At 40.4% G+C, this 19,168-nt stretch overlaps 1 protein-coding gene and 1 long non-coding RNA gene across 11 annotated transcripts in view; one reads left to right on the top strand and one right to left on the bottom strand.

Annotated features, from left to right (window-relative positions):
• Positions 1-19,168, top strand: part of STRBP (spermatid perinuclear RNA binding protein) — a 64,917-nt gene that overhangs the window by 38,338 nt on the left and 7,411 nt on the right. For 4 of the 10 annotated variants that reach the window (XM_075772405.1, XM_075772406.1, XM_075772407.1 and 1 more), the window contains exons 6-17: positions 3,035-3,129; positions 3,541-3,636; positions 4,485-4,596; positions 5,191-5,288; positions 5,761-5,872; positions 6,577-6,669; positions 7,540-7,739; positions 9,642-9,800; positions 11,919-12,053; positions 12,381-12,521; positions 14,117-14,240; positions 16,367-18,655. In XM_075772405.1, coding sequence (XP_075628520.1) covers positions 3,035-3,129; positions 3,541-3,636; positions 4,485-4,596; positions 5,191-5,288; positions 5,761-5,872; positions 6,577-6,669; positions 7,540-7,739; positions 9,642-9,800; positions 11,919-12,053; positions 12,381-12,521; positions 14,117-14,240; positions 16,367-16,548 — 1,547 coding nt within the window. In that variant the 3' untranslated portion in view covers positions 16,549-18,655. Of the gene's footprint in view, positions 1-3,034; positions 3,130-3,540; positions 3,637-4,484; positions 4,597-5,190; positions 5,289-5,760; positions 5,873-6,576; positions 6,670-7,539; positions 7,740-9,641; positions 9,801-11,918; positions 12,054-12,380; positions 12,522-14,116; positions 14,241-16,366; positions 18,656-18,681; positions 19,123-19,168 lie in introns of those variants that run through there. The other 6 variants (XM_075772409.1, XM_075772412.1, XM_075772408.1 and 3 more) reach the window with 4 other exon arrangements.
• LOC142604631 (uncharacterized) lies at positions 179-7,674 on the bottom strand. The gene is made up of 4 exons (XR_012838487.1): positions 7,563-7,674; positions 4,226-4,365; positions 2,264-2,331; positions 179-1,022 (listed from the first exon to the last, which is right to left on the bottom strand). It is a non-coding gene; the product is annotated as an uncharacterized LOC142604631 (long non-coding RNA).

The raw sequence follows: 19,168 nt of genomic DNA, 5'->3' as shown, positions 1-19,168 counted from the left end.
CATTTTGCATCAGTTTAAATTTTAAACTTCTTAAGAAACTGAATTTTTATTCATAGCATCAAATATAAATTGGGCTTTCCAGACCAGAATGTTGTAGCTTGCAAATCAGTTGTTGTTACTGAGCACACAGTAACAACAAGCTGTGTAATAATAAACAAGTTCATTTACCAAAGTGGGGCTGAAATCAACCTTGCTCCGGGCTGCTGCTGCAGGAGCAGCCTGCCTCTGCTGCGCCTCTGGGCAGCCGCAGCCGGTGGTGCTCCAGAGGCGCCTTTGGGGGCAACGAGCCTCGGGCTTACCTTGCCCCTACGGAGAAGACAAGGCTCCTCGTAAGGCTGGCTGCGAATGAACGAAGCGAGCAGCTACTGTGTGAAGAGAGTGCGTACAGCAAGCAGGGAATTACTGAAGGATTGGTTCTGTGTGGCACAGTGTGAGCTAATGTCAGGGCTTTATTATTAACTGTTTATTAAACTCCTTGTATCGTTGCCCCTGTTAAAACCACAAGAAAAACAGTTAAAGCTTTGCAATCACATTTGAAAATTTTGATTTGGTCTCACTTTCCTGACTGGCAGAGCATGAAGAAACATGCCATTCTCCCGAGGGTGTCGAAAGGGAGCCTGCTGCAAGCCGCTCGCCCTCTTCACTGCCTGTTCTCTTCATCTTTCTGTTTAATAGAATCTTGCACCCAAAAGTTGGCTGACTGCAACATCTGCAAAAGGTGCTCAGGACACTAGGACTGAATTTGCAATTGGCAAAATTCTCCAAGATATTTGTAATTTAGACCTTTGGAAATAGCTTTAATCCTGTAGCAAAAAGTATGATTCTAACCTTTTGAAACAAATCAAATGTTACAAAGAATAGAAAAGGCTTTTCATTCACCTGATGACAGATGACACGTATTTTCTTCGTGTTTTATAGTTTAAAGGAAAAATTAATGTACTTTGTCAATGGCTGCAACATGCTCTAGCAAAACCTTGTACAATACTACATATAAGTCCGTAGGTGTTTAAAGATCCAGTTCACTGCAAAAAAGTAAAGATTTTGCAATCAGTCACCTTTGCCATTTCTAACGTTTTAAAATAAGATTCTGATCATTCATTGACAGTAGTTGTTTTATACAATACAGGAGCTTTAAGCAGATGTTTATATTGTCCACAATAAAGTTTTCTTGCAGAACTATAGATGTACATTTAGTAATTGTAAAGATTACTCCTGGAAATAATGAAACTGCAAAGGAAATTTAGAAGCAAATCTTGTGTTCCAAAGTGACCTTTTGTGCTCATAGAAACGCAGTGCTTTGAGACTTTGCAGCTTTTATTAGGAAAACAGGCAAGAGGAGTGATTAATCCCAATATTGTAACACTGTTGATGAGGGCAATACGAAACAATACAAATATCTGCTGCGAAGTTCATTGGGGTTAGAAAATAAGCTTATAGCACTTAAGTTTTCTGCTGGCAGCAGAGCCAGCAGGTGCGAACTGCAACTGTGACCTGTCAGACAAGATACCTGGTTCTGTTCAGTTTTACACTGTTTTGTTTTTTCTTTTGGCTTTGGGCTCTTTTATCCATCATAACATAATGTGCTTTTACCAGGGTAACCTTCCCACTGAATGGCATAGGAGGGGAAGCAACTGTAACATTAAAGATGCAATTGCACGTGCAACCAATACTATCCAAAGTGACCTATGAAAATGGACTTTGAGATGTTACTAATAAATCCTACTACAAACTGATGGTACTTTTTTCTCCTAACTTCTCCTTATATTTTAAATGTCGTGCTGGATTTTGCTTATCTAGCATAGTCTTCAATTTGAATGGATATTGTATTTCATTCAGACCTGCATAGGTGTCTCAAGACCTGGAGAATTGACCATTTGAATAATGAAAAGACTGTATTTCCAAATTACTTATTTTGAAATAAAGAGTAATTGTATATTCAAAGGAAAACAACATACTCATGGTTTTAGTTGAGCCATGGATTCATTTAGTTCTTCCAATATGATGTTCTCCTGTCAGCTAAAAACTAAAGTCATCTTAAGCTGATTTCACAGATATGCAAAATCTGTCATTTGTACAGTTTCCAGAGAATCTGGCTGCTAATAACTGCTTAGGATACAAAATTTTAAAAATCAGGGAAGAAAGGACTGATGTGTAATGTCTCTCAATATAGAATCGGATGTGACTGCTAAAAGCAGTTTGTTGCATGCTGGATAAAAAAAAGAGAAAGGAAAAATAAAAGGGAAAAAAAGAAAAAAGTGTAAACCTGCACAGAAGATAGCAGTGTCTTGTCTCTCAAATCCTTCTTTGAATTTCCTCTGTTGATTTCAGTTGCTGTTGCGAAGAGAAGATTTTTACAAGAGGCAACCTCTAATCAGTCAGTAATCTGGAAGTTACCAAATTTACTCACTACTTTCATGTGTTCTGGTTATGTGAAAGACTAATCAAACTGTAAAATATCTTACTGGCATTTCTTGTATATTCCTGTCATGGAATTATATTGGCTAGTACTGTTCATGCAATAATATTTCAAATATATTCAATTTTTTTCTTTGGAATTCACAATAATTGCATGGACATAACTTCTTTTTCTACCTATTACAATTTTTTATACCCCCCAAGAATATCTTCCTCTTGTCAAAAGAAGCTTGTCTCTTTGAAATTCCATGCCACTTTTGTGGGGAAAAAAAGTCACAAAGGGGGGAAAAAAAAGCCCAGTGCAACTCAAACAAAAAAAAAAGTGCTATATAGCTATTTTCTGCCCTGAAATGTGTTCTACATTTTTAATAAGATCCCAGATTGTCTGTAGCAGTGGCCATCTTTATTATTACTATTATTTTACAAGGAGTGAATGCCTTTGCTTCTGTTGCACACGTGCACATTTACTACCTTTAATGGCTTGTTTAAATTGAATAACACAGTGCACTTAAATTCTGGGAGTCTTATTATCTCATTGAGATGCTGCCACTCGTTTTGTATTGTGACAGAAACCCCTTGGTCAAATTGTATCTGTCTCTTTTTATCCCATTTTTACCAGTAGATAATGTTGCGATGAAAGATCCTCCGGACTTATTGGACAGGCAGAAATGCCTGGAGGCCTTGGCGTCTCTGCGGCACGCCAAATGGTTTCAGGTTGGCTATTTGTTCTTACCTTGTTGTTATTGTAGCCTTACGAGGTTTAATTTGAGACAGTTTTAATTTTAATGCCTCTTTAATTTCTGACTAGTCCCTAATAGAGCAAAGGTCTAGAATTCCGAATTCGGCGCTGTACTGTGCAAGGGCAAACGTGACAGGTAGACAGCCAGCTGGTCTAGAGTTGTCATGAGGCTACAAAAGCAATCTTGACATTTCACTGCCTTTTTTTATATGTCTCTCTAAATTGAAGTACTTTACTTTTATATATCTGTTCTTATTTTGCATGAAGCTCAGTATTAAGTAATAATAATTTAAAAATCTATCCCAGGACTCTGTGCATTTAAAAAGAAAAGCAAAATTGAAGGCCAGGTTTTTGCAGGTGTATTGGAATCATTCTGTTTGTTTTAGGCCAGGGCAAATGGACTAAAATCATGTGTAATTGTCCTTCGTATTCTGCGGGATTTGTGCAACAGAGTCCCCACATGGGCACCACTGAAAGGATGGGTAAGTACTGAAAGAGCTGAAGGCCACGGGGTCAGGTCTCAGATCTCCTGAAAACTGTAGCAGTGTCTGGACTGGAGAAAACAGTGTGTTGTATGAAACTCATTCTTAAACCCCCTTTTCTTTTACTCCCCACTAACTGTTACCTATGTACAAAAGTGCTCATAGGAAGGAAAGAGAACACGAGTATTTGTTCAGTCTGTAAGATATACAGGTACCATGGAAAGAGGCATAAATGTTGTGGGGCCTTGCATGTCCTCAAGGATTTGCAATAGAATCCCACTTGTTGCCTCCAAATTTAGCTTTTCAAAAGTGTCCATGATGCTCTTTTCCAGCATAATGATGTGTAATGTCAGAGCTGGAACTTCTGGCCCCCATATCTCTGGAGTAGGTAGAAATTTGGAACCAGGTGTTGTGTTAGTTTTGCTGCCATGATGGTGCTGCTCCTCCCAGGGGACACCGTTTCCCATTAGCAGGTTTGGGGAGGGCCACATGCTCTGCACATCCAGAGAGGAACACTCTGGAGGTGAGTGGAGGCGGTGTTTTCTCACATAGAACTGATAACCCTTTGAGAGGAGAACGTTCATGTGACCTGGCTTTAGAAGGCTACTCCTGTTAGACTTCCTGGGCAGTGAGTGGAGAACAGTTGGTTTCCTTGAAAGGTGTCTCAGAGCAGGGAACAAATACGTGTGCCATGAACTGTCCTCTGGGATGGACGTCTGTCAGTTAGACCTGTAGTGGATTAAAAATGAAGTAAGCCGATGTGAACATTCTTCCCTCTACCCCTCCGTATTTAACTGCAGTTACAGTTACCCTTGTGTCCATACTAATTGTAATTTAATGTCTTCTAGCCACTCGAGCTTATATGTGAAAAATCTATAGGTACTTGTAATAGACCTTTGGGCGCTGGGGAAGCATTGCGACGAGTGATGGAGTGTTTGGCATCTGGAATTCTGCTTCCCGGTAAGGGGCCAAATTAACTTCAGGAACACAAAAGATTGATCAGGTAGCCTTAATGTTTTGCTGTTGCTGTATGGATTAGATGAAAAATGCCTGCCTTGAACTCCTAACCTGCAGTGGAGCTACATGAGTGGTTTCTTGTTTAAAATTAAAAAAAATAATAAAATTGCAGGGTTTTGTAACTCTTTGAATGAGTACTGTGAGGCAGCAGAAGTTAATGGGGAACATTAGGGGTTTTTTTATAAATTAAGCCCTATCTCACTAAGTGGTTGCAAACAAATAAATAGACTTAATGACCATCTGCTTTCTATAGGTTAATTGAAATCTACATGTCTATCCAAATTATTTGTTTCTTTAAACCTACTACTTTTAGGTCATGCTAATACATGCATGCAGCGTTAACCCTTATAAGTTTTGCAGCCATTGCTGCAAGGGAGTAAAATCTTGGGGTTAGCTTGCTCTGTATGATGTTTTGGAAAAGGTGCGCTCCCCGCTCTGCTGAAGACTGAGCCTAGCTGTTGCAATATCCATCAGTCCCCATTTCCATGTTCCTTCTTGTTTACTCTCAATAATCCGGTTTGCCTCTTTCCCCCCTAGGAGGGCCTGGTCTGCATGACCCCTGTGAACGGGAGCCAACAGATGCTTTGTCTTACATGACAGTTCAGCAAAAAGAAGCCATTACGCACAGTGCTCAGGTAGAAAACTCATACGTTTGAGGAGCTAGATACTATCAGAGTCAAGATTTCAGCTCATTAATACAATTTATTCTCTGCTGGGATAGCTTATTTTAATGGCAGTCCTGATAGTTCTTCTGGCACGCTACCCTGGAAAGACTAAATGATGGCTCATGAGCGCACGAGTTCGATGTATCGGAAATCTAATCCTTACAAAAGGCAGCCCAGTGTCTGTGCACCACTTGCGTCCCAGCTCAAGTGCTGATGGCACAGAGCCCTTGAGTAGGCTCCCTGCTGATGTGCCCTGTGCTTTGTATTACAGAAATTAATGAGTTTAAGACATGAGCATTTTCTATAGCTGTCATAGAAGATAGCTGTAGAAGCTGTCTTCTCATAGAACTGATTTTGTGTTTACAAACTTTAGTCAGAAACTTAGACAACCAAGGTAAAGTAGTGCTGTGATGTAACTTACGTTTCTACTGTCACCTTATAGCATGCCCTCAGATTATCAGCCTTTGGTCAGATCTATAAGGTTTTGGAAATGGATCCCCTCCCATCAAATAAGTCATTTCAGAAATATTCCTGGTCAGTAACTGACAAAGAAGGTAGGTGGTGTTTGCTCCAAAAATCACTAACTGGGCAGTAAACTAGGGGTTAATTTAGAATGGGTGAAATTCCTGAGTTATATGCTGTGAATGCAAGGTAAAGGCTCTTCTTTGTGTTAAATATGTGTTTTAAAAAACTGTTTTATTGTTAGGAGAAAATCTAGAAGTTCTGTTCTCTAAAAGTACCAGCAGAGGAGCAGCAGTACAGCTAGGATATAATTGATGATTGTCTTTAAGCACAAAGCCTTTTGGGCTCTGAGGAGTAAAAGTAGTATTTGATTCTTATGCTGGGGAAGGAGAGACTGTAGATTGGTCAAAAAGCATGTAATGAATGTCCATAATAGGAATTACTCCAGAATTCTTCCTAGAAGACAATATCTACCTAATGAGAATAAATTTCCATGTATATTTTTTGTAAAAACAATACTGTTAGAGTTCTTGCTTTAGACTAATTGTAAAAAAACAACACTGCAGAATTACAGCACTTTTTGCACATGATATTGGAAACAGACATCTTGCATGGCATGGTACAGTGAGTAATGGGTTAATATTGGCTTACGTGTAGCAATAAGAAAGCTTTGACTGACGGTTGAGTTCTTTTCATTGTAAACGTGCAAGGAACAGTATGGGACTAATCAGACTCCTGCTGTGGAATTTTGTTTTTCTAATAGCATATCCATATTACAAGGAAATTTATACCCTAGGTACAGGCTCATCTGCTCTTAAGAGACCATTTGAAGATAGTGTCGGGGATGATAAAGATCCAAATAAAAAGATGAAGCGTAATCTGAGGAAAAGTAAGTGCAACTCTTCTCCGTTCTGTTTTCAAAGATCTATTGTACAGTTGGAGCTGGTTTAAAAGCTCCTCTGTGTTGGTGTGGAGTAGCATGTGAAAAAGTCTTTGGAACAAAAACTGTTGTCTCTATCACTCCACATTTGGAATGTCAAATGCATCTCTTATTGTGCATCTGAATTTCCTCTGAACATGTTTTACTAACTGAATGATTTGCATTTTTAAGTGGGATTACCCATCAAGTTACAGTAAAATTTAAGTTGCCTTAGTGGCTGAGGTATTTTGTTGATAATGTCCCTGTACTGTGGTTTGTTTTTTGAAAATACTGCAGTAACTTCACTGTGTGAAGATTTGCCTTTTTGCATTCTTCCCCTTCTTGAGCTAGTTGTTGGTCTCTCAAGACCTCCCAAAAGAAAAATGAAATGCTTAATCTACAAACTACTGACATTGCATGTATGCACAGACTGAAATGTCTCAGCATTGCAGGGATCCAGTCAGTTCTGGGGACTATTTTCATTGTGCTACTTTGGCACCAGTTCTGGATCTGGTTCCTCAGTATCTATAAAACTCGTTACTCCTTTTGTAGCAGCCAGGAGGAATATAGCTAGCTGCAAAAGAATTGTGTTAACAATATAAAAATTGAGTAATTATAGTTGTAACCCAAAAGTAGAATGGCTTATTAAAGATCTAACAGCATTATGGCTATCCTCAAACTCTGAGAGACTGAGTAGTTGTTTTGCTCCTTTATACAGACAGAAAGCACTGAAATGGAAACTGTTTCATTTTTCTGTTCATCGTGTTTTGTTCATTTTCCCTTTTTTCTTTTTTTTCCCTCCCCTCCTCCCCCACCCTCCTTTCTACTATCTTGTACTAGTACTTGATAGTAAAGCAATAGACCTCATGAATGCTCTGATGAGGCTGAACCAAATCAGGCCAGGGCTTCAGTATAAGCTGCTGTCACAGTCTGGTCCAGTGCACGCCCCAGTCTTCACAATGTCTGTAGATGTTGATGGTACGACATACGAAGCATCAGGACCTTCTAAGAAAACAGCCAAGCTCCATGTGGCAGTGAAGGTAAGGCAGCCTGAAGTCATCTGCTAACCCCAGGTCTTGGAACAGAGTGTATGAAATATGGTTAGAACTAGTAATATGCAACCTCAAAATTAAAAAAAAATTGGATGAAGCTGAACTACTGCCTGTGTACTCTAAACGTGAATGTGAACATCCGCGTTGCGTCACGTGAGGACAGTTCAGACTGCTACAGCAGACCGAGCCTGCTGGGTTTCTGGGACGAAACAAAAGTTTCCTACAGACAATTCATGTGAATGAGAGCCTCTTTTAATAGAGCTGCACTTCTGATAGGAACAAGCCCATCTGTCATTCTGTGCTTCGTTTTGAACAAGAATTTCCTTTTTTACAAGCTTCATCTGGCAACTTTCTGTTTCCCTTTGATTTCAGTTTTGAAAATCCCATTGTCCCATGTGCTTTCAAGTTCAAAGTGTCCAGAAGTATCTGAGGGAATGTGTTGTTCCTCCAGGAAAAGTAGCTCTCTGCATGTGTGTCCTTCCAGACCTTCTGCCTCATTCTTTTATTTTGCTTCCCTCCCTGCAGTTGTTTAAAAAAAAAAAAAATATATATAAAACTTGCCCTGAAAAGCTGTGACTTCTCTGCCCTTGAACCTCTGTGCGTCAGCCAGATCTGTGCTGGTGCCTACCCAGCTCTGTTTTCTCTAAATTTACACATATACAAATCCTGGGCTACACTTCAAAACATCCCTGATTCAGGCCAAGAGGAAATGGGTGGTGTGGTAGAGACTAGTGCTTTTTTTTCCTTTCCTTTTTTTCCTAGCAGATCTGGGCTCTGCTTTCCCAGACTTATAAGAGGAAATAATGTGACCATTTCAGTCTCTAGATCTGACCTTTTTAAAATTTAGAAGCCCTGAAAATGCAGCCAGGTATACCACATTTGTATAGGAGCTGAGCCTGGAGCTACCCATGCAGTTCTCAGTTCAGTGGTGGAACATAGTGATTTTTGCAAACTTTGTTCTTGGGACTAAATTTTTAGGGGAGCTTCAGATTCTTTTCAGATTCTTTCGGGCCCATGTGCGGTACCTCCGTACAGCTAGTTTAGGCAGCTGGTTAAAGGAGAGGCTGGCCTCGCTAGTGGAGGATGTTTTTTGAAGGAACTGATGAATAGTGCCTTAATCGGTAAAATTTCATTTGCTGTACAGCTGCTGGCCATAAGCGGCATGGAGAAAGCCTGGAGGTTGTGATGTGGTTCACTGAGAGGTAGGCTTACTGCAGGCAGGCAGTTTGTTACTCTGCTAGCCGGGCATTCCTTCACCTCGCATCTCGGCTCAGGAATTTGCTCCCTGTACACCTGCTTTGGAAGCATCTACCCTCTGGTGTTCCTGAAGGATGCGAGGGAGGTGGTATTGGCCTCTGGCTTCAGGGATATGTTTTGTATGCTACTTGGGTATCTACCGGCTGTCGCCTGCAGTTTCCTAGGAAACTCCAGAAGTACCATCTCGTAGAAGTACAATGCTTTAATTCTTATAAGACTGTTTGTCTTGTTTGCCCCAGTCAGTCTCTTGCTCCATCCATATGCGCACAGAGAGAGGGAAATGGCCTGCAAAACAATCTCTTCCTCATACCATTAGGCAGTGTAGTGCAGTGGATGCACTTCTGGACTTAAATCTACTATTTTACAAGAAATTCTTGAGATGATGAATGACACTCATGAGTAATTGCTATCTTTGAGACTAAAATTCTGTGTTGATTCCATGTTTGGAAACCGGGAACTATTTTCCCCATTGCTATTGTGTTTTTCTCCATTTCAACACAGGAGAAAACATATTTCTAAGCAATCTGCCTTTATTAAGCGTACACAGGACATTCTTTCATATTGCGATCAGCTTTGTATTTGTTTCCATACTGCTACCTATTTTAGAGTTCATTTCATGTGGCTTTGCTGTAGGTTTTACAAGCGATGGGGTATCCAACCGGTTTTGATGCAGATGTGGAGTGTATGAGTTCTGATGAAAAATCAGATACCGAAGGTAAAAATGAAACAGTGTCTTCAATCTCAAGCAATAATACTGGAAATTCCACAGCTGACACCTCCGCTACCCTAGAGGTGAGTATTGCATTAAAAAGTACACGTGATGGAGAGGTATGGGGTTTGGTTTTTTGGTTTTGGGGGGTTTTCTTCCTCTTCTCCGAGAAGAAGATGGTGTTTAGTTAGGGCAGTGGATGAGGAATTAAGAGAGTTTCCTGTCTCAGATCTGCCTTAGGCTTTGTGTCACTATGTGCCTCCTTTCCTCAGGTGTAAGATGGGGTAGCCATCTGGTCCTCATAGGTCCATAAACTCTGAGACAGGCATTATCTCTTCTAGTTAGCTTATGGACGTCGTATGACTGGGATGGCTCCATCTTGTTCGGTGCCCTTGGGCTCTAGTAATGCCAGTGTCACAATTTCTGGTTTGTAATAGTGGGTTTGTCAAATAGTATACTTAGACAGTATTTTAAACTAATACACATGAAGACCAATGAAAATATATAAATTCCTTAGGAGGTGTTAAGAAATGTAAAACCTAATATGTCTATACATATTGAATGGCCTAGAAAATGCTTCAGTTTCAATATAATATATTTTAACTTTGGTACTTGTAGCTGAAGTGAGGTGCTATAAGGAGCGTGCTGTGCTTGTTTTCTCACTGAAGTTGTGGGAAATAAAGTATTCCTCAAAGGACAAAATTCCAGTAACTTTTGGCTGAATGTCCCCAAGAATCAAGCTGTGATGGGTCTGTAGTGCATTAATTGGATATTTTCTTAAAGTATTTCCGGTATTTGTTACTTTTCACCATTGAGAAACCAGGAGATTTTAAACTCATGCTTAAATGTCATCCCTTTTGCCCTTCTCTTCCTGATTTCTTTGACCAGTTGTTTGTAACTGCCACCAGGAGAAGCATCCTGTGTAAAGTCTGAGTAACAGCTTTAATTTGTATATTGGTTTGTCTGCCTGATAGCTCTGTGGCAAGCTCTCTGGGGGCTGTACTGATAAACCATTGTAGATACCTGCTTTCTTTTTTTGTTGTAATGTCTTTTTCCAGGAGTATGAGGGTTTGTGCTGTAAATATAAGTAATTGTTCTGTTCTTCAAATACTTGTCAAGATGTTAAAACATGAATTTCTTCAGTTGGAAGGCACTTAATTTCCAGACAGCGCATAATCATGGACAGCTCCATTCACATATGTGTTTAGTCCACTGAGACATTTCTAGGAAAAGAAATGGGGGTATTTTATACGCAGCAAACTGACCTGTTAATTTTCCTTTAAAATTCATTATATTTTATCACAAAAGTGGGTAATATTTTAAGATGACTAAGATATTTCCCAAGCTGCATGACTTAGGGGTTTCATGCTTACACTTTTGAGATGCTTTACTTTCCAAGGGTAGGTCCTGGTACTCGGACTCCTAGTCTTTATACAGAGTAAGAATTTGCTTTGGAAAACATTGTTTTGATCCCTTAATCTTTTTCTTCATTAGTGAGTAGTCACTTGTATCTGTAGCTGAGTGCACTCTACTGCAGGCTGATACGCTGGTGCGCTGAGATCTCGGCTTCCTTCCTTCCTTCCTTCCTTGCTCTCCAAGCAGTTACAGATATTCCTACTGAGACGTGTGACCTGCGGTATGAGACTTCTTCAGTCAGAGCTCAGTAGTGCCAGGATGTAATTAGATCAAGCAGCAGAGATATGTGCAAGGTTGGGAAGGCTAATCTCTCCTTCCAGTGATAAAGCCTTCGATTTCAAGGAACTTGACGCCAGCTTCAGCTTTGGATACTCTCAGGGTTGAAATTCCGAGTGCAGTCGATGTAATGTTCAGTTTGTGTAGACACCAGACCAGGCCATGAGGACAGTGGCTCTCACTAACAGTCATAACGAGGGTGCAAGTTCTTTTACAGGATTGTTTGTCCCACTGCCGTTCTTTAGAGAAGAGAGTCCATCCGCTGTTCTAGCGGAGCACGGAATACTGAAGCCAAGGCAGTGTTATCCTAGATACAGGCCTGTTCCTGGAACGCCTGCCGAGGCGTACGCGTTGGGAAGAACAAGCTGTGGCAGAGGCCTGACACAGTGATAACACTGGCGTTCTCAATGTGGCTGGCCATGTGGCGCTGTATGCCACAGTGCTGTCGATGTTTGTCTGCCTTTTGGGGAGATAAAGGCTCTAAAGCAACACCATAAATGTCTCTCTAGGTAAGAACTCAGGGTCCTATCCTCACAGCAAGTGGCAAAAACCCAGTGATGGAGCTCAATGAAAAGAGAAGAGGTCTGAAGTATGAGCTCATCTCTGAGACAGGGGGAAGCCATGACAAGCGCTTTGTGATGGAGGTGAGTGAAGCAGAGTTACACAGTCAGTAGGTGGTTTTATTAACAGTGGTTCAGTCTGTGGAGTTGTTTGCTGCTACAGTTCAGGGTTTTTTGTACTTTGCTTTTTGTAATGCACATCTGTGGTGGTGATGTTTTCAGGTTTTTGTATCTCCTATTGGTGCTATGTTGATTAGACCGGGGCAAAGAATGTCTTTTATGCTTTAGGAAAGTACAATGAGAATTAAAACTGGATTCTGACAGCCCCAAACTACATCGTGTCTTGACATGAGGAGGAGAAATGAAGTAGAAGATCCACATAAACTCATAAACTCATGTCTCGATTTTCAGGTAGAAGTAGATGGGCAGAAGTTCAGAGGTGCAGGCCCAAACAAGAAAGTAGCAAAAGCAAGTGCTGCATTAGCAGCACTTGAAAAACTGTTTTCTGGGCCTAATGCAGCAAACAACAAGAAAAAGAAGATTATTCCTCAGGTAAGAATTATTTGCTTTTTGGACCACTCTGTTATCACAGCTCTGGGTTGTTTTATGATAATAGGAACTTCTACCGGAAGCAAGTGATTTCAGTCTCTTGTTTTATGTGCCCATGTAAGGTTTCTATTTTTATTCTTCTATAATAATTATTGTAGTGTAATACACTCTGATAGTTGGGTCCATATTGTGAGAAATAATAGTAAAAAAAAGGAGGCACAAAGGAAGAATTAGAGGTGCTGATTAGCTGGAGGAGGAGATACAGTAAGGTCAGTGGTTCAAGCAGTGATGAAGTGTTTCAGGCCAGAGCCATACTGTGCTCCTTCATCGTGTGAGATGCATAGGCTTAGGGGATAAGTCGTTTATAACCAGGCAAAGACCTTAACTCTAGGTTCTGGAGTAAGCTGGAAGTTTTGCACCTTTTCAAATGAGCCATTTTGTTTGGTGAGGAAGACTTGTATAATAAAAAACTTGGTCTTGTCCATTAGATTTAACAGCCACAGTTGCATCACCACCAATCAACAGAGCAGAAAGTAATGAAGAGTGTTCTTCTTCCAGAGGACTACAGTCTGAACTAAGTCCTGAGAATTACAATTTGTGTCTCTATTGTGCAAATGTGCTAGAATTAGCATTTTTTTCTTGTCATTTTACGCTGGAGCAGAACGTATCCTAACATACACTTACAAAAGATAAGAGTCAACTCTTATTTTTGTTCTGTAACTAAGACCTTTAGTTAGGAGTATTTCAGTTTCCATTACTGTGTTGAAAGTCTAGTAAATGAGAAAAACACTACCTCATGGAATAACAGTCCACATGCAGTTAGGAGATGAAAATGACCTCTGATTCAGGTGCTTACTAAGTTCTGATGTTTCTTTTTGTTGTTGTTGTTCATGTGTTCTTTTTTCAGTAGGTCAGTGATGGCAATAGCTGCCAAATTTTGAAATACCTGGATTTGCATGATTTTACTGTTTCAGGGGGCAGTCAGGGCAAAACTGCTCTGGTGCAGTGAGCAACACCAGCTTCTGTAACTCCTTGCTGTTCTTTCGCTTTTCAGTGGTGACAATGGGAAAAGGAAGGCGGCATTCTAGTAAAGCTAAGTTAAAGCAGTCCAGTGTTGTCATGAGGTGGTTGTTGATCTTTGGGGTGAAACCCTGGTCCTGCTGAAGTTATGTGGGTTCAGAGTGGTGGGAGAGAAGCAAAGACAGTGTTGTAGATCAAGGAGAGGGAGGTGGGAAAGACAGCAGCGAGGCATAGCAGAGGAAGAGTTAGAAGCCACTGGTGTTCGTTCATGCTCGCATGACCAAAACTGAGGTGCATAATGCCCAGTCTGAGCATGCCAACTCCCAGGTGTGAGTGGAGCGACCACAGCAGGCTCAGTGTGCGCTGCTGTGCCCTGCAGTCAGTGAGCTGGCGAGCGACTCAGTTTCTGTCAGTCTTTAGGACAATACTACTCCAGTCTGTATTCCAGCTCTAGCAAGGCTGTCACATTCAAGCATGTTTAAAGAGATTTTTAAAAGGTGGTGAGTTAATGTAGATGGCCTTGTATTTCCAGCAATGCTTTCACTTTCTGAATTGCTGTTTTTTATTACTCTGGGCAGACTAAAGGGGTTGTCAATACAGCTGTTTCTGCAGCAGTCCAGGCTGTTCGAGGCAGAGGACGAGGTGCTTTAACACGAGGCGCATTTGTTGGGGCAGCTGCTGCTACAGGATACATAACACCAGGTAAGGCATGACGCTAATAGCTTCATTTTTGTCTGCTGGGGTGTTCTTTTCTATGCGTGTCAGTCATCTATGCAAGTGATTTCTTCCGCTTTAATCATCTGAGATGAAGCAGAACAGAGAATTCATGGGGCTTTAAATAAATCAAAGAGCTGAAAAACTGGCAGTACCTGTCCTTTATGAGTGTACAACTTGAAGCTTGGCGTGCACAGAGCACAGTTGTGGGCATAATGGCTTTCCTGGTTTTATTATTTCATTATATGTCGTCTTCATAGTTCACTGCCATGGCACAATTCCCAAAACTCTCTTCCTAGGTAAGAACCTGCTGGATCATGTGCCCTTTAGCATCAGGAGTGGCTTTCCCAAGAAACCCTTGTGGAGATTTAAGTTGGCAGACTCAGGAGTCACTGTGCTCCCAGAAACTTTCCACGTGAATTGCGCATGTGAGCACAGCATCTAATAGTAGCTTCTATGGTGACCAAAATACCCCCAAAATAAAAGAATTCCCGTCAAACTGGCTGATGTTAGTTCATCATCCCTGCTGCATTGTTCTGATTAGCAGAAACATCTTTTGAAATCCAGGGGCCTTCTGGTTCGCATTTATCCTTGGTGCTTACCATACAGAGCAGGTGAGTTACTAGTCAGGATATCTCATTGCTGATTCCTTGGGGCAGATGTGGAACCATCAGAGGCAAAACTGTTCCAGCTTGAGGCGTTGAAGTGCTCGGCTACTACTGGCTGGTACAAAACAGTGCAGGCTTTTTTGTTACATTGTTTTGTTTTTACTATGACAGGCACATAGAGCGAAAGGTGTTAAAATGCAAATGCAAGAAAATTGTAACACAATGTTAACTTTCTCACTCCTCTTTTCAACTGCATTGTTCTTTGTGATTCTGTAGGACATGTTTGAGGCTTGCAGGTGACACGTGAAGGGAACTAGACATTGTTTTTACTTGGACTAAGAATCACAAATTTGTAAGAATGAGATGCTGGAGATTCCTAGGTCAAAGCAAATCCAATAGCTTCCAAAAAATAAAACTTTTATTCCTCAGGTTTTCAGATTACAGCATGCGCTCTAATTATACCCTTCAGCAGTTCACACATGCTAATAGCATAGCCCCATTGTTTGGTAAAGTTGCTTCCTGGCACACAGTCGACAGCATGTAGTCTTCATTGTTCCTGTATGTTGATGTAATTATAAATATTAAAAAACAGTAATTCATTTTTAATGGCTGTTAACATTGTTTTTGGAACTGTCTTTCTGCCTGAGGAGTCATTTATGAGACTTTAACCTGCCAGGGGCATGCTTCTTGCCAGCATGGAATTACTCCAGAAATAGGTTTAATTTCCCAGTCACTGTAGTTGTTAAGCTTTTATTGGCCTTGGCCTTCACAGATTATTTCTCTTCATCCCCTATTCTTTTTGGAAATCTCTTGCTTTTTGTAATGGACAGAAGTGATCACACCAGAAAAAAAAAACCCCTGTAAAGCCTTCCTGAGCTGCTGAGATGTAGTAACCAAGATTGGTGTTACCACTGTTGCTTTTTGTCTCACTCCAGTGTCATGCTTAGCTCTTTGGACAAGAAGATACTGTTCTCTGCCTCTAGGTGTTCAGATGTCCTTGGTGAAACTTTCTTTTGTCTGTTAGAAATGGCAGAGAAAGCAGAATTCACAGGAGCTTTGCTGATGGTGATGTGGTATCTGCCGCAGGCATCTAACATTCCCCTCTTTAGAATGGAAGCTGAGGAAGATGACTGTTCTCTGCATTAGACTGTATTTTAGAAAGACCATAAGCAAATACAGGATGTCTGGATCGTGCCAACTTCATGCTCTGACAGTACAGACTTGAGGGCTTCAGCTGAAAGAAAATGCTAAGGAAATGAAATACAGAATTTAACTCTCTGATGCTGAGGCTTAAGAAAATCAGTGGCTAGCTTGTTCTTCAAGCCACCACGTAGAAGGATTTTAGTGTTTTCAGCAACACTTATATGTATCAGCGTGAGTTTGTTTTTTCTGTGGTTCTGCTTCACGTACCAAAAGGGGTCCCTCCTTGTGTGTTGGTGGGCAAACACTGTCTGTCTTCAGATACTGTAGGAAGTGAAACCTATCCCCTGTCTGTTTATATTGCAGGCTATGGAGCACCATATGGGTATAGCACAGCTGCGCCAGCTTACGGTATGTATAGCTTAATAATTAACAAATTAGAAATGATACAGAAACTGTTGTGGCAGTCCAAATGTGGCAGTCCAAGGAGAAATTCAAAGAGATTAAAGCTCTTAAACCATGACAACAACACCACTTTTATGCCATAACCTTGTGGTTCTTTTTTGGTTGGAGTAGCTTTTTTGCCTATGCTTTGCCTGATTTGTGGAAGGACTGCTTGTTCTAATTGCCTGTTCCCTTTCATACTGAAACTGAATTGAAGTAGTTTTCTTACTTTTTACAGCCAATCTGTGCTCCATTCAAAGACTACCGAAGGGCCTATTTCAGCATCTCTGACCAATATTTATCTAAATGGCATTACAGTAGCATTGGCAAAATATTTGTCCCCAAGTGTAAGTGGCTTGTGGACAAAGCTCCCTTAGCGCTGCCAACTGTATGAAATCTCCAGTACAGTCTGTGCACACACACCCACTCCCCCTACCCCTGCAGGCCAAACCACTGCTGCTTGGGACAAGCAGAATGGTTTTTGTGTAGCTTGTACTGTTAGAAATCAGATTGCAAGGAAGCTAGGACGTGGTAATTTGCCACAATAATAAGAAACATAGCGATATAAGGCTGGCAAAGCACTGGTTTCATGAAGACTGTAAAATAAACTAATAACCAGAGACCTATAATGGAAGAGTTTTTCTTAACTCAGCTTCTCCCTACCCACTGGCTTTTTTTATGCTAGACTAACAATGCATACCTCTAACTGGCCCTTTTGGTTACTTTGAATGAGGTTTATGTGGCAATGGGAGCAAAGCAGTTTGGAGTCAGTGATATGTCCTGGCACAAAAAGCGAGCCCACCAGCACCAGTCCCACTGCCCTCTCCTGTCACAGGACTGGGTGAAGCTTGCTACTCAAATGGCAAGTTGAGTACATTTCAAGGCCTGCAGTTTTTCATATAGGAAACTAAGCCTGCAATTTGCTATTAGTTTTCTAGCTTTTGTAGCTTTTATAATACTTGTTCCTCTCAACAGTGCTGTCATATTGAGTGTACTTTGTGTGTTGTCTGTTGTGTGGTATTACACAAGGGGCAGCTACATGGTTTCTCAAGGAAAAATGAAAGGAAGTGTAGTTTAGGGCTTACTTCGTGGTAAGGATTTTTAAAACATCCCAGTGGTTCTTTCCAAGCACTAGTCATGGACTATAACTAAGATGAGTGGTATCTGCATGGCTGTATTTCTACAAGCAGGGACACACAGCGACATAAGAGGAATCCTTTCCCTGCTGAAGAAAAGAATACAATTATTATCAACTTTCCTTGCAGCTTTTCTTGCTTTTTTTTCATTCATTCCTTCTCTTTTGTGTTTCCTCTCATGATGCCTGTTTTGGGACCTGGATTTTAATCACCTGTGTATATGTGACATATCACTGACTTCAAAGCATTGTAGAATTGAATGCCCCCATTTTTCACATAAAGAGTTTCTGTTTTTAATGTCTTATGATTGTGATGCGAAGTACTGGGATAATGCTTTTTGGCTGTAAGGTAAACATGTCTCTTTGCCTTTGTAAGCTGTTGCATGTTGGGAAACTTCACTTTGATCATCTGGTGCTCTGGAATACCTGCTGTTGCTGCTTTGTGATTTCTAAATGGATACATAGGTTAAATACTAGAATTTAAATAGGCAAGATTAAAAAAACAAACATTTAATTGTGCAGAAGTTTGCGAGGCCACAAGAACTCTAATAATAATGAAATCAGGCAGATATTAATCTTTCCAGATTTGCCACTTCAATACAGGAGAGGAAATGCAGAATAACGAAGCAGATGCAGAATTTACTGTAGGTGCTTGATTTTTGGCTGACCTACCTGGATGCTTATCAAAACTGCTGAACAGTGTCCCTGTGAGTTCTCTTTTATGCACAGCAGTGCCTGTCTAGAATATCTGCAATTATAACTGGTCTGTGAAATTAACTCAGAACATAGAATGAGATAGTAGAGATTAATTATCATAAAGATTATGAAGTAGAGCTTCAAGTCCAAATACACACTCTGTTTTTGAGAATATTACTTACTTTAACCAAACACCAGGACAAAAATAAAAGCAAACTTTAAGCTAGCCATCTGTTTGAAATAGTGCAAAGTGTTGAAGTTCTACTGTTGATGGGACTCTGCACCCTAAAATCACATTGATTGACTGATCTGGAAAAGGTTAATGAGAACGCTACTGTAAGCTCTTATCTGACTTTCTTGGATCACTGAACTTATTTGGAGTCCTCTCCCTTTCTTCTCTCTGTAGGTTTACCCAAGAGAATGGTTCTGTTACCAGTTATGAAATTCCCAACTTATCCTGTTCCCCACTACTCATTCTTTTAGCAAATGGCAGAAGCTAATTCCTATTGATTGAACAACACAGTACAGTACAGAATGTTAGAAGAAAAAAAGCCTTTTTATCCTGTTTTCTTTGAACACATACTTGAGCAAAGTCATTTGTAAAGAAACATCTTTTTCCTACTTTTTGATTTTAACAAAATGCAAATTTAGTTCTCTAAAACTTGAAAAAAATGTTCTGTGAAATGTTACCTCATTTTCAAATAACTTATACCAGCCTTCTGTTATAGGGAAGAACTAGAAGCTTAAATCTTACGTTTTAAATGAAGTATCCAATTATGTAAAATTAAATTTGTGAAGGATGTATAGAATATAAAACACTGATCACAAATAAACTGTTTTGTTGTAACACAAGAGTACTGCCTGTTTCCTGATGCAGTCACACAGATTCAGTT

Source organism: Balearica regulorum, chromosome 20 (genome assembly GCF_011004875.1).
Source record: "Balearica regulorum gibbericeps isolate bBalReg1 chromosome 20, bBalReg1.pri, whole genome shotgun sequence".
NCBI lineage: Eukaryota > Metazoa > Chordata > Aves > Gruiformes > Gruidae > Balearica > Balearica regulorum.
This window is presented reverse-complemented; position numbering and strand designations above follow the sequence as displayed.